At 32.7% G+C, this 15,201-nt stretch overlaps 1 protein-coding gene across 10 annotated transcripts in view; it reads right to left on the reverse strand.

Annotated features, from left to right (window-relative positions):
* Positions 1–15,201, reverse strand: part of MCTP1 (multiple C2 and transmembrane domain containing 1) — a 679,042-nt gene that overhangs the window by 111,300 nt on the left and 552,541 nt on the right. For all 10 annotated transcript variants that reach the window (XM_031949501.1, XM_031949457.1, XM_031949335.1 and 7 more), the window contains one exon: positions 10,932–11,051. In XM_031949501.1, the coding sequence (XP_031805361.1) occupies positions 10,932–11,051 (120 nt within the window). The remainder of the gene's footprint in view (positions 1–10,931; positions 11,052–15,201) is intronic.

Below are 15,201 nucleotides of genomic sequence, written 5' to 3' on the forward strand. Positions count from 1 at the left end.
TACAAAAATCCACTGAACAAAACAACTTCTTATAATGTACGATTGGCCAAATGGAAAAGAAAATACAAAAGCTAATTGAGAAAAACAACTCCTTAAAAATTAGAATTGGGCAAGTGGAAGATAATGACTATGAGACATTCAGCATCAATCAAATAAATTTAAAAGAATGAAAAAAAAGAAGAAAATGTAAAATGCCTCATGGGAAAAAGAATTAACCTGGAAAACAGATTGAGGAGAGACAATATCAGAATCACTGGACTACTTAATTAAGTCATAATTAAAAGGAAGACTTTCATTTTTAAGAAATTATCAAGGAAAACTCTTGATATCCTGGAACCAGAAAGCAAAGGAGGTATTGGAAGAACACAGTAATTACCTCATGAAAGAGAGCCCAAAATAAAAACCCCAAGGAAATTTTTAACTAAATTTCAGAAATATGTCAAGGAGAATATGCTACAAGTAGCCAGAAAGAAACAATTCAAATACTGGGGAGTCACAATTAGGATTACCTAGGACATGGCAGTTGCAACATTAAAAGATCAGAGGTCATGAAACATATTCTGTAAGGCAAAGTTGCTAGAATTATAACTAAAAATCATCTATCCATCAAAATTAAGCATACTGCTTTTAGGGGAAAAACAGTCATTCAATAAAATGTAAGAATTTCAAGTTTTCATAAGAAGACCAGAATTAAACCAAAAATTGATCCCCAAAATCATTAACAAAGAGAAGCACAAACAGGTAAAAAAGGGAAAAGAAAAGACAAGAAATTCAAAAGAGTTAAACTGTTTATATCCCTGCATGGGAAGATGATACTTATAATTCTTAAAAATTAAATAACTTGATCAACTATAATGGATTTGCCTCTTCTCAGAAATATGGTGCAATATTATTCCAACAGACTTGGGATGGAAAATGTAATTCATTCCAGAGAGAGAAATACATAGACTGAATATGGATTGAAGCATAGTATTTTCACCTTTTTTTCTTTGCTTTTTCTTTGTTTTGATTCCATCCCATAAATTGTGGTATGTTTATCATTGTTGTCACTCTCTTTAATGAAATTATTGATTGTCTTTCATCATTTATTCTTTGACTCATTTAATCTTTAGGATTAGATTATTTAGCTTCTAATTATTTTTAAATCTATCTTTTCACTGGCTCATGAATAGGCTGAGCCAATATAATAAAAATTAAAATTCTGCTTAAACTAATTTACTTGTTCAGTGTTGAACCAATTGGTTCAACAATCAGACTACCAAGAAATTATTTGATAGAGGTAAAAAAAATAATAACAATTCAATGGAGGAGCAAAAGGTCAAGAATATCAAGAGGATTAATGAAAAAAATGCAAAGAAAGATGGCCTAGTAATGCCAGATCTCTAACTATATTATAAAGCGATAATCATCAAAACTATCTGGTACTAGGAAATAAGAGTGATAGATCAGTGGGATAGATAGTAAAGTAATATTAATGCCCATAGTAAGTAGTGTTTGATAAACCCAATGACCCTAGCTTTTAGGATAAGAACTCACACTATTTAATAAAAAGTATTGGAAAAACTGAAAAAACAATAGGACACAAACTAGATATAGACCAAAACTCGTACTGTCTACCAAGTTATAAGGTCAAAATGAGTGCATGATTTAAACAGAAAGGACAGCACCATAAGCAAATTAGAAGAGCAAAGAAAAATCTATCTCTCAGATCTATGGGGAAGGAAAGAATTCACCAAACAAGATATAGAAAACATTATGAAATATAAAATTGATCATTTTGATTATAAATTTAAAAGCTTTTGTACAAACAAAACCAAAACAACTAAGATCAGAAAGAAAGGAAAAAGCTGGGAAACAATCTTTACAGAAACTGTCTTTGATAAAAGCCCAATTAATTTTTCAAATGTATAGAGAACTGAGTCAAATTTATAAAAAAAACAAAATAAAACATAAGCCATTCACCAATTGGTAAATGGTCAAAGGATATAAAAAGGCAGTTTTTAGATTAAGCTACCTATAGGTATATGAAGAAGTGTTCTAAATCACTTTTGATTAGAGAAATACCCAGAAAATAACTCTGGGGTATCATCTCATACCTATCAGATTGATTAATATGACAAAAAAGGAAAATGATAATTGTTGGAGAGGATGTGGGAAAATTGGGACACTAAATAAGTGTTGATGGAGTTGTGCACTGATCCATTCTGGAGTGCAATTTGGAACTATGTGCAAAGGAAAACTAAACTAAGCACACCTTTTGACCCAGTAATACCATTACTAGGTCTGTATTATTAAAAAAAATCACTAAAAAAAAAAAAGGGAAAAGGACCTATTTTGCAAAAATATTCATAACAGCCCCTTTTTGATGGCGGCAAAATATTGGAAATAAAGGGGATGCCTGTTAATTGGAGAATAGCTGAATAAGCTATGATATGTAAATGTAATGGAATACTATTATGCATAATAGTGATAACGATGAACAGGCAGATTTCAGAAAAACCTGGAAAGACTTAAAAACTGATGCAAAGTAAAATGAGCAGAATTAGAGAAATATACACATTATTAGCAACACTGTATAATGATCAACTATGAATAACTTATCTCTTCTCAACAACATACAAAGGACTCATGACAGAAATTACTTTCTGTAATCAAATAAAGAACTGATGAACTCTGCAGATCAAAGCATATTTCCCCCCCACTTACTTTATTCTTTTTCATGGTTTTTTTCCCTTTGATTTTTTTCTTCTTTCACAACTGGGACTAATATGAAAATGTTTTATCTGATTGCACATGCATAATCTCTATCAATTTGCCTTCTATTTTTGGAAAAGGGAAAAAAGGGAAGGAGAAATTTTTGGAACTCAAAGTTTTATAAAAATAAATGCTAAAATTGTCTTAAAAAGGGAAAAATATATTAAGAAACAAAAGAAAAAAATTCAAATTAGGAAGAAGGTTGCTAGTACTCAATTTTGAACAAACATCCTGTTTTTCCTACAGCCAGGGCAGTGTTGGTATCTTTAGGAAGGAACTCACTTGTCCCTGGTGAGTTCATAGATAGCCACAGCAAGATAAGATACATTCAGTAACCATTACAAGCCATTTCTTTAGTTAAGTTGTTAGTGAAAGAAATAATGATGGAAAACTAGTAAATTTTAAAATCTATTTTGATTTCTCAGAAAAGAGATTTTATAGTCTCATCTTATAAATGACCATAATGCTAAATGACTCACTGTTGGATATAATCTAACAACTAACATGGTAACAGTGAAACATTTCTCATCTCTTATAGAAATTTTTTCCTTCTACTTCCTTTTGTATTATGGCAATATTACTCTCCCTTTTGTCTCTCTTATGTATACAGTTAGAGGGCATTTAGAATTGTCCCTCCTCTACATTCTCCCAACAATCATATTATTCATTCAATCACTTCAGTATTCTAAGAATACTAAGAATTTTTATCCACTGCTATAGAAGACTTTATTTTTCATAAAAAAGATGTTAACTTCTCTAGTAGAAATTTCTCTAATAAACTTCTCCAAATAAAGACACTTGGCTTTATATCAGAAAACTATTTCTTTTATCACAGATTTTATCTCCCACACATGTCGCTACTGACAGGGATTGACAACATTTTGGGGGACACTGTTGAGGATATCTGCAAGTGAAACATAAAACTTGTAATTTGCTATGCAGGGAAATCTCTTCTCCATTGCATGACTGCCTACACCCACAGTGTGCCTACTGGGTAACATGGCAGATAAATGTTGAATGAAAAATGGAAATCAGCACTAGGAAGCAGAGCAAAGACTCTGGCTTCCAAATTTTGTATATTTTGAGGGATACATGGAACTAATGTGGGACAGGTTTTTTTTTTGTGTGTGTGTGTGTGTGAGCAACAAGTTCAAATACACAATTGGATTTGCCAGAAAACATACAATTAGATAAACAGGATTTAAGAGTTATGTAAGTTCTCAGCTGTGCCAGTGTCTGAGAAGCTGAATGAAACTTTGTGACTGCAGTGCTGAATGTCTGGAAAGCACAGAAATGGATATGTGTGTTTTGGGCAAGTAAGAGGCAATTACTAGGAGTTATGGAGTGTAGTTGGCATTCCATGAGAGTTAGACTGCAGAGTCCTACCCAGAGGGCTGTGCAGTGGAATAAAATAATGTCCATGGCACTTTGGAAAAGAGGGAGCCTGTCAGAACAAATGTGTTAGTAGGAAAAGATTTAGGAAATTCTACTTTGTTGCTATATTTTACACAAAACAATGCAGCAGTCTCATAATTCATATTAATTTGGACCTTTCAATAGGCTTTGGAGAAAGCCTTAGAATTTTATGGGACTGTATGGAGAATATACAATGAATTACTCTAGAAAGGAAGCCAAGGCTAAGTGCCTTTTGGAGAAGATGGCTAGCTACAAAAACCTGTACTGCCAGTATTTCTCATTTGAGGCAGTTAAAACATTTGCTCATTTCTGTAAGGAAGACCTCTTTTGGGATAAAAAGCTCAAACTAAATTATGAACATTAAGATTTCTTATTGGCAAATAACTCCAAATCTTGTAGGGACTAAGAAAATGTGCTGATTTGGGAATCCAAAAATTTTGCTTGTCCTAGTTCTGATATTAACTAAATGTGGACTCTGGGTATATTACTTCATCTTTCTGGGCCCATGTTTTCTCACCTTTAAAATAGGATTTGGGGAGTTCTGAGGAGTGGAGCCAAGATAGCAGAGTAAAACCAGGAAGCTGCTCAAGCTTTCCCAGTTTCCCTTGTGAAATAAAGCCTTTGAACAGAGTCTGACAGAACGAAACCATTCTCCCATTCAACATAGATTAGAAGGGCTACAAAAAAGATCAGTCTCTCTCTGGGGTGAAAGAGATGTTCAGCTTAGTTCAGTGTCTAGGAAAGCTAGTGTGGAGGTCTTAATCACAGCAGCTCACCAACAGAGACCCTCAGTGTTGGCTCAGTAGCAAAGCAGACCAAAGGAGCAGCCTCCAGTCCCAGCACAGAAGGCAGATTTCCAATCTGGAAAAACAGGCTGTTGTCTGGAGAAAATAGGTAGAGTTATCCCCTGTTGTGAGCAAGATACCAACACAAAGAACTCCTGAGCTCAAAGCCAAGGCTCAGAGCAGCACAGGAAGCTGGGACAGGACCCCATTTACCTCAGGAGCAGAACTCAACCATAAAAGTTACAAAACAGAAAATACAAAAAGAAATGGAAAGATAATGAGCAAGAAACAGAAAAGAACCTCAGCTGTAGAAAGCAACTATATTACAGGGGAGATCAAAACACCAACTCAGATGAGGACAAAATATTCACAGAGGAAATCTCAAAGAGTGATATGAATTGGTCTCAAGTCCAAAGAGGATTCTTAGAAGTGCTCATAAAATATTATAAGAAGCAAATAAGAGAGGAAGAAGAAAAATAGAGAAAAGAAATGAGAGATATGGAAGAGAGAGTCAGCAGCTTGGAAAAAGAAAATTCTTGTAAAAATACAATTTCCTAAATGCAATATATATATATATATATATGAAAACAACATTTTAAAAAGTAGAATTAATCAAATGCAAGAAAGAGATACAAAAGCTAATTATACATTAAAAATTATAACTGGGCAAATGGAAGCTAATTACTCTATGAGGCATCATGAATCAATCAAACAAACTAAAAAGAATGAAAAAAATGGAAGAAAATGTAAATGTTTTTTTTACAAAAAAAGTTTTTCCTTATTTGAAAAACTTGCCTGAAAAATAGATTCAGGAGCAACAATTTAAAAATGATTGATACACTTGAAGGACACAACCAATAAAAAAGAGCCTGGGTGGCATTCTTCAAGAGATCATCAATAAAAACTGCCCTAATATACTAGAACCAAAAGTCATTGAAAGAATTCATTGATCACTTTAGAAAGAGATCCCACAAAAAACCTCAAGAAACATTGTTGCAGAATTCCAGAACTAAGGAAAAAATACTACAAACTGCCAGGAAAAAAAAAAAAAAAACAATTCAAGTATTGAGGAGCCACAGTCAAGACTACTCAGATCTGAAAGCTTTTACAATAAAGGATAGGAAGACCTGGAATACCATATACCAGAAGGTAGAGGACCTGGGATTACAACCAAGAATCAACTACTTAGGGAGAGTGAGCATCATCTGTTAGGGGAGGAGATAGATTTTCAATGACATAAGGAACTTTTAATCATTTCTATTGAAAAAATCACAATTAAACAGAAAATTTGATCTTCAAACATAAGACTGAAGAGACACATAGAAAGGTAAACAGGAAAAAATGTTATTTTAAGGTTAAACTGTTTACATCCTTAGATGAAAAAATGATACTTGTAATTCTTGAAAACTGTATTCTTTTATTGGGGCAGTTAAAGGGGTCATACATGGATAGAGAATGTGTGCATGAAATAACTCTGATTAAATGATATTAAAGAAAAAGATATTAAGGGGTGGAAAAAGGATTTGTACTGGGAGAAGAGGAAAGGGGGAAGAAAATGGGATAAATTAGATCATACAAAGAGGCATAAAGGACCTATTATGATAGAGGAGAAAAAGGGAGGGAGGTGAGCATTGTTTGAAGCTTAATCTCATCAATTTCAGATCAAAGAGGGAATAACACTTAGTTGGATATAGAAACATTTTCCATTATAAGGAAGTAGGAGGAGAAAGAGGAAAAAAATGGGAGAGGTTGGACAGAAGGGAAAGTTGTGAATGTGAATGGGATGAACTCTCACATAAAAAGAAGCAAATAGCAGAATGGATTAAAAAATAGAATCCTACAATATGTTATTTACAAGTAATAAATTTGAAACAGAGAGATACAGACAGAGTAAGGGTAAAAAAAGCAGGATTTGTTATGCTTCAGCTGAAGCAAAAAAAGCAGGGGTAGAAATTCTAATCTCAGTCATAGCAAAAATAAAAATTAATTCAACTAAAAGAGATAAGGAAGAAAACTATACCTTGTTAAAGAATACCATAGACAATAGAGTAGTAATGTTATTAAAAGCATATACACTAAGTGGAACAGCATTCAGATTATTAGAGAAGTTAAGCTAGTTACAGGAAGAAATAGACAACAAATCTATACTAGTGAGAGACCTCAACTTCCCTCCTTCAGAATTGGATAAATCAAATCACAAAATAAACAAGATAGAAACTAGCAAGGTTAATAGAATCTTAGAAAACTTAGATATTATAGACCTCTGGAAAAAACAGAATAGGGATAGAAAGAAATATCCCTTTTTCTCAGCAGTACATGGCACCTATACAAAAACTTATCATATACTAGGGCATAAAAACTTCACAATCAAATGCAGTAGGGCAGAAATAATAAATTCTTTTTTAGACCACAATGCAATAAAAATTATATTCAATAAAGGGCCAGGAAAAAATAGACTACAAGCCAATTGAAAATTAAATAATCTAATTCTAAAAATGAGGGGATTTGTACTAGATAGAGCTAAGTACTTCTAAGTTTTGTGATTCTGTGATTCTGTGAAACTTGCCTCTTTTCTTTCTACAAAATAGAAGCCAATTAACAAAGTAATTAAAGAAGAATTGAACAACTCCTATTTCTTTTAACAAACTTTCTGAATCATATAATCATTTACTTACTGACTTCTGCAATGCCAACATTCACCTGAGAAGCAGCATAGCATACTGGAAAGATCACTAAGCTTGAATGTTAGAAGACTTGAATAGGTCCCTGCTTTGCCATTTATTAAGGTCAGTGACTTTGGCTATTGAACCTAAGTTTTCAGGAAGTTTGGGTTTTTTCATTTGTAAAAAGAGAATAAAATACTTGTATATTAAGTACAAGCATCACCCAAGGTTCTGTACTGGGCTTTTTGTTCTTTTGTCTAAATATTTTCTCTTAATGAACTCATTAATTCTCAAGAGTTAATTTATCATCTTTATAAAAGAGATTCCTAAATTTACACATCCATTCCTAATCTCTTTCCTGATCATCATTTCTATATGATCAATTATATTTTAGATATCCCAAGGTTATCATAGACACTTCAGATTTAACATTTTAAAACAAAACCAATTATGTTTCATCCCAAATTTATCCCTCAAAAGTTCTTCATTTTTGTTGATGGTTCCAACTTTCTTTGAATTAACAAATTCATAATGTGGGAGACATCCTTATTTCTATTGTGTTCCTAATGACACAATAAGTATCAAAGATGGGAAAATTGAATGAGGTTTTTCCAGACTTTGGCCAACACCTTATTTTACTATAAAATTATGGGATTTGTATTTGATAATGAGAAAACCACAAACTAAACAAATAAATTCTAGGGCTCTTCCCATTGTACTACAGAGTGTCTTCAGATTAAAACAGAAGCTTTGTTTATCCATTTTGTCTCACTAATAACTTCTTTAAGGCTAGACCTAGTCACTAAACAAATAAACTCTAGGGCTCTTCCCATTGTACTACAGAGTGTTTTCAGATTAAAACAGAAGCTTTGTTTATCCATTTTGTCTCGCTAATAACGTGTTTAAGGCTAGACCTAGTCACTTTTTTTTTTTTTTTTTTAACTCTTATTGAGATGAAATCTACCTGCTAATAACTACCAGTCCTAGCTACGTCTTTGGCACTAAGTTGATAGAATAAATCTAAATATTCAAATAAATTCAAATAAACATTTGAATATAACTATGATGATCCACAAGTCATCAAAGGATTTTAGTATGGCATGGTTTCTATAATCTCCTTCTTTCTCATCAACCTCTTTTAACTTACCAATGTTCTTTCTAAAACTTGAAATACAAAACTGATCACAATGTTTCAGATGTTGGAATAGGCAGAACAAAATATAGTAGATCTCTCTTTTCTTTCACTTTGTATGTTATACTTCTATTCTTGCAGCTTAACAAAAATTAACTTTTTTTAAAAGCTATGTATACTGCTGCCTCATGTGATTTATTAAAACTCCTAATTCCATTTAATGTTGTTGTTGAGTTTGTGACCCCCATTTGGAGTTTTCTTGGCAAAAAAAGCTGGCATGGTGCACCATTTCCTTTTCCAGGTCATTTTACACATGAGGAAACTGAGGTAAAAAGAATTAGGTGACTTGCCTTAAGTCACATAGCTAATAAATATCAGAGGCCAGATTTGACTTCATGAGGATTTTTTTCAGACTCCTGCCCCAGAACTCTATTCATCGCAGCACCTAGATACGAATACTCTATTTCATATGAACAAGTAATCTTGTCCCCAACCTACATTGAAAAGAATAAGACCAAGGGCAGAGAGTGGGAGACTCCTACATTAGAGACCTGTTTTTTATTTTAAAACTGATCTATTCATTCAACAAATTTTAGGTTTTGCCAGTTTCTTTTATTACACACTTTGTGAATACTCATTTTTAGTCTATGTTTGTTTTACAATGAACTCCCTTTTGTACCATGTAAAACTGCCTTTAGAAAAAAAATAAATTCATATAAATCAAAACAAGATTTTGAACTCCTTGAGAGCAGAGATTTTCACAGTGTTTGATATATACTAAGTGCTTAATAAATGCTTGTTGACTTGACTTGAAGATATTATTAGCTGATCCTATTATCATATTGCATTGGGAAGTTTATGAAAATGTTAACTTTAAATCAAATGATGGCCTTTGGTGGGGAAAGGATCTCTTCAGAGTTTGATGAGTTCCAAAATAGATTCTTTTGTTTCAGAAATATTCAGATTTCTCAGAACAGTGCTAGTCTATCTACCAAATGAATAAGTTCACATATTTTCTTTTAGAAAGAGGGCTCCATCTATGTTGAAGTTTTTGGAAATATTTTGTTTTCAGAAGATGGAGATCTACAGGGTAATTCTATGGAATAAAACACCAACAAAACCCAGGAGAATGTGCTAATGTCTGCAGAAAGAACACTGCAAGATTTATAGAATGGAAAGTCATTTGTTTTTGCTTTTGAAATTAAAATCCACTTAATGGTAAGTTCAAGTCAGTATGCATTTGTCAAGGATCTACTATATGCCAGGCACTAGGGACAGAAAAAAACAAAACTATTAGTTAACAGACTTCAGAAGTTTATCTTTTGTTTGCAGTTAATAACAGGTGGAAATATAAGTTAACATAAAATATGTACATAGCATGTGCAAAATAATTTTGGAGAGGGAACAGTGATAATTGTAGAAATCAGGAAGGGTCTCTTGAAGGAGTTGATACTTGAGCCTTGAAAGAAGTGAGAAGTCCCAAGAGAGGAAGGAGATCATGCTAGGTTTAGGGAATGGCCTATACAAAGGCACAGAGACAGGGAAGGCGCTCCAAATATGTTCTGCAGTTTTCAAAAAGACAAGTGGAAAGGAGGAGAGATGAGATTTGGTTTAGCTTTCCCTAGGGCCAAATTATTTTAAGTTATATCCTTAAACCATTAGCATAACTAGTTTTTAATCTACAGAGAACTTGGGAGTGTATAATGTACCTTCCAAAGTGCTTTGAAGAATCTCCTAAGCTGATATCAATGATTCATTTTCTCTAGGACAGAATCAAAAAGAACTGTGGCGAGAAAAATGGATCTAGTTTGTATTTCCATGAATCATTTGGGAGAAATTAAATGTTCTCCCTGCTGTCCCTTCAGCTCCTAGAATTATATGCACTTTTGTGTAAGCATTCAATAAGACATGGGAAATATCGAGAAGAGAAATATCATCTTCCTGTGCTCATTTAAAATGAAAACCAGCTCCTTATAAATAAAAACCAGGATCCAAAGCATTCTTCAGTATGTGTTTTCCATTTTAGTTTCAACCAAAAAGAGAAAGAAATGGAACACATGCAAACATATTTGCCCCAACTTGAGTCTTTATCAACAGAAATTCTGTTTTGAAAAAACAATTCATTGCTGTCTCCTCACAAAGAAGATCAAGAAGAGCACAAAGGTGGAAGCAAAGACGTACCGTGTCACGTTGCCGGTTATCTTTCCCTGATTTTATCAAGAAGTAGTTCCACGTCAGTAGCAACAACAAAAACAGGGGTATCATGTAGAGCTCAAAGTTCCAAACCACAAAGAGGAAAAGCTGAAGGAGACAGGAGGGAGAAAAAGAGATGAGTCAATTCTGAATGGCATTAAATGGATTCTCTTATTCACCCTCCACTTCAAAAACACAAACTCAAATGTTTTAGAATGGATTTATCTTGAAAACAAAGTCATGAGGACTCCTTAAACATTTTCTGAAAGCAGAGCAGAACCCTGGAAGAACAATGTTAGGAGGTCACAGTAAATTTTTACTTGCTTTAATTTCTTTAAAGAAAAAAATATTATATTGTCAAAGAGGTGATTTTAATTTGTCTTTTCTGATAAAAGTATCATTAAATTGAACAAAATAAGGTAAAAACAAAAAGAGCATCAAAATGAGTTTTGCTACACATTCAAAAATATCTCTATTTTCCTTAATGATAAAGAATGAATCACTATTTATTATTAGAGACTTTCATCTTACTCAAATAACAGTGTAACAGGAATAATATGTGGATGGAATTATGAAGCCTACACAAGAATATTGAAAAGAATTCACCTCTCAGAATATAGGAAATGATAGAAATGTTTCACAAAAGTGGAATGAAACTTTCATTAACATAACATTGGTATAAAATCAGTCAGCCATAAATCAAAATGAAAGTAATTGGATCACAGGGAGTAAGAAAAGTTCTATTAGAATATTTTAAAATACTTCTTTTAAAAATAATCACACATATTTCTGTACTTTGTATATCCCTGAGAGGCAACTGTGAGAATTATCTGCGTATAAACTGATGTGTATTATATCATTTTGAGGGTGACCAGGATTCTAAACTGATTTTCAATTAATAAAATGGGATAAACAGGAGGCAAAATAGAGCACTGAAATTTAAATCAGGAAGATCTCAGTTTGAATACTGTCACAGACATTTAGTAGGCTTTCTCTCTGTTAGACTTAGTTTCTTCATCTTTATAAAGGATATAGATAACACATAACTCGTAAAGTTATTGTGAAGATCAAATGAGATGATAACATAAAAATGCTTTGGAAACCATTAATGTGCTATGTAAATGCTAGCTATTTATTTCATTACTATATTAGGTATGAAATTCTACATCTTTGTCACATTCAGAAAGTAACCCAACATGTATCTCAGTTATATCTTTAAATAAAGATCATTTTAGATGATTTACTTTTCAAAGCTACCTTAAAGATTAACTAATTTTTTTTTTTACAGACCTGCGTTAAATGTTTTCCCTCGGATTTTAGCACTTATGTATTATCTGTATTTGAACCTAAATGGTTTTGCAATTTATCACTTAAAGAGACTAGCAATATGAGCTTTTACTTCTTAACCTTATTGCCTAATCTAAACGCAAATGATAACACAACTGACGTTACTGTTTTAAAAAGTTTGAACTGAATCTTCCATTCAATACAGATCTCACTGAATAATTAGAAATCTTTCACAAAGAAGAAAATGAGTCAACATAAATTCATTCAAGGAAATAAATTTAAACATAGAATAATAGTACTATGCCTTCAATAAAGCGATTAAAAAAGTTTAATATAATAAATCCCAGCATTACTCTCAATAAGGTAGTTAACTGAGTAGTTAAACCTCCCCTAATTGCATAGGGAAGAAAGAAAAAAAAAAACTTGAGCAAGTAATAAAAAGTTTTCTTTTGGGCTTTGAAAAATTCAGGGGAAGTTAAGACCATATTATATCTGATTGTTTTTTATTTTCTGTTAGGATGACAATACTAATAAATTGTGTTATATGGGAAAAACCAAGATTAAACCTACAGGTCAGTGTTTATAGTCAGCATTAACTCCTTCTTAATTGTTTTAACTGGATCATTTATTTGTAACTTTTCATAATCCCCAGTTACTGCTATTTGTCAGGTTTTGAAAATTAGGTTAAAACTATAGGACATCTTTTTCCCCTTCACTGATTTCAAAGGAATGACTGCTGGAGCTGAAGTAGAAATACCCAAATTCTGGTCTCTTTGAATTATTCAGGCAACAAATATTCATTAAGTTCCTACTATGTGATAGCCCTGTTCTAAATGCTGGAGATAAAAAGTTAGCAAAAGACAATCCCTGTTCTCAAGGAGCTCACAGTTTAAGGGAGAGAAAATTTGTAAACAATTGTATACAAACAGGATAAACATAGGATAAATTGGAGATAATAACAAGATTGAAGGTACTAGAATTAAGGAGGATAGGCAAACACTGTCTAAAGATGGTGAGATTTTTAGCTGGGATTAGAAAGAAGCCAGGGGAGTTTGGAGACAGAGATAAGATGGGTGAACATTCCAGGGATCAAGGCCAACCAGTGCAAGTTCCCAAGTTAGAAAATGAGATGGAATTTCTCATACAAGAAATAGTAAAGAAGTCTCTTTATTGCATTGCAGAGTATGTGGTGGGGTATAAGATATAAAGAGACTGGAAAGGTATACAGCAGGGAGAGGAAGACAGGCTATGAAAAGCTTTGAGTATTTTAATAACAGACAATTGATATCTATTCTTGGAGGTGGTAGAGAACTGCTAGAATTTACTGAACAAGAGATTTCTTTAAAGTTACTTTGAAATTTGTTCAATAATGAAGAGAACCAGCTACACTCAGCAAAAGAACTATGGGAAATGAGTATGTACCACAACATAGCATTTCCACTCCCTCTGCTTTTGTCCACTTGGATTTTTTATTTCCTTCTCAGGTTATATTTACCTTATTTCTAAGTCCGATTTTTCTTGTGCAGCAAAATAACTGTATGGATATGTATACATATATAGTATTTAATATATACTTTACATGGTTAAAAAAAAAAAAAGATTACTTTGAGAACTGAATGGAAGACAGAGCACGTGAGAAAAGACTTGTGGCAAAGAGACCAATCAGTGGGTTGTTGGAATAGTATAGGTTTAAGATGATGGGGATCTACACTAAAATGATAGCACTGTGGCCATCTGCCTAAAGGTTAACATTTTCTCTGTCTCTGTCTTCTTTTTTTCCTTCATCTCTTCTCCTCCTTTTTCTCTTCCTGCTACTCTTCCTCCTCTTCCGCCCCCTTTCTTCCTCCTTCTCCTCTTCCTTCCTCTTCCTCCTCCTCTTCTCTCTCTTCCTCTTCTTTCTCTTCCTTCTCCTCCTCCTCTCCTTCTCCTTCTCCTCCTTTTCCTCCTCCCCCTCCTCTTTTTATTTTTAAAACCAGATAAATTTTATAATTATTGTTTTATAATATAGTTGGAAATCTCTTTCCTTCTCTCCACTTTTTGTTTTTGTTATTTTCCTTTAAATTCTTATCTTTAGTTTCACCAAATGATTTTTCTTATTATTTTTAGTAGTTTTATAAAGTGATTTCTTGAAGTTTTATGGACAGTTTATAGAGTTCATCCAGTCAATGTACACAGCTTAGATAGCTTCTATAACTACTTGCATAAAAATTATAAACAGAGATAGCTAGGTGGTATAAAAAGCTGGGCCTGAAATTAGAAAGACCTGATTTCAAATATTTCTGTGATCATGGATAAGTCAATCTTTCTTTTCAGTTTTCTCAATCTTAAAATGGAGATAATAATAGTATCTACCTGCAGAATTATTGTGAGGATCAAATGAGATAATATTTTAAAAATATTTATGAAAAAAAGAATCAGACACCAATTTGGATAAGAGGAGAAAAATAGATTACATTTCCTTTTTATATTGTCAAGTTGTGTCTCTGTGTGTGTTTTAATAAAACCTAGCTATTCATTGAAATACGGACTTATTTTCAATATTAATATTTTATTGCTCACATTATACAGTTGCAAAACATAGAATAATGAGTTTCCAAAGAACTGAAAGTAATTGAAACTAAACTAATTGGTTCTGAATGTTAATAAAGTACAAAACACTATAAGGAAGGAATTATAAAAAAAAAAAAAGAATGGTGATAATGATGTCATCAAAAAATACATGATTGAAAAAGAAGACATAATAGTCTTCTGGTGAGAGGTACAGATAACTCATATATAGCCCATATGCTCCATTGACATCTTCAAAATATTAGAAAAACAGGAGGAAGACTAATAGAATATTAGGGGCATTGGGTAAAACTTATGGAAAACACATGGGCGAGATTCACAGAGGATAAACAGTCATGGATGAAATTGACATTATTGGAAAGAATATTCATGTGGATGTGATAGATGCATTTGAATATTTTTA

This window comes from Sarcophilus harrisii, chromosome 1, assembly GCF_902635505.1.
Source record: "Sarcophilus harrisii chromosome 1, mSarHar1.11, whole genome shotgun sequence".
Taxonomy (NCBI): Eukaryota; Metazoa; Chordata; class Mammalia; order Dasyuromorphia; family Dasyuridae; genus Sarcophilus; species Sarcophilus harrisii.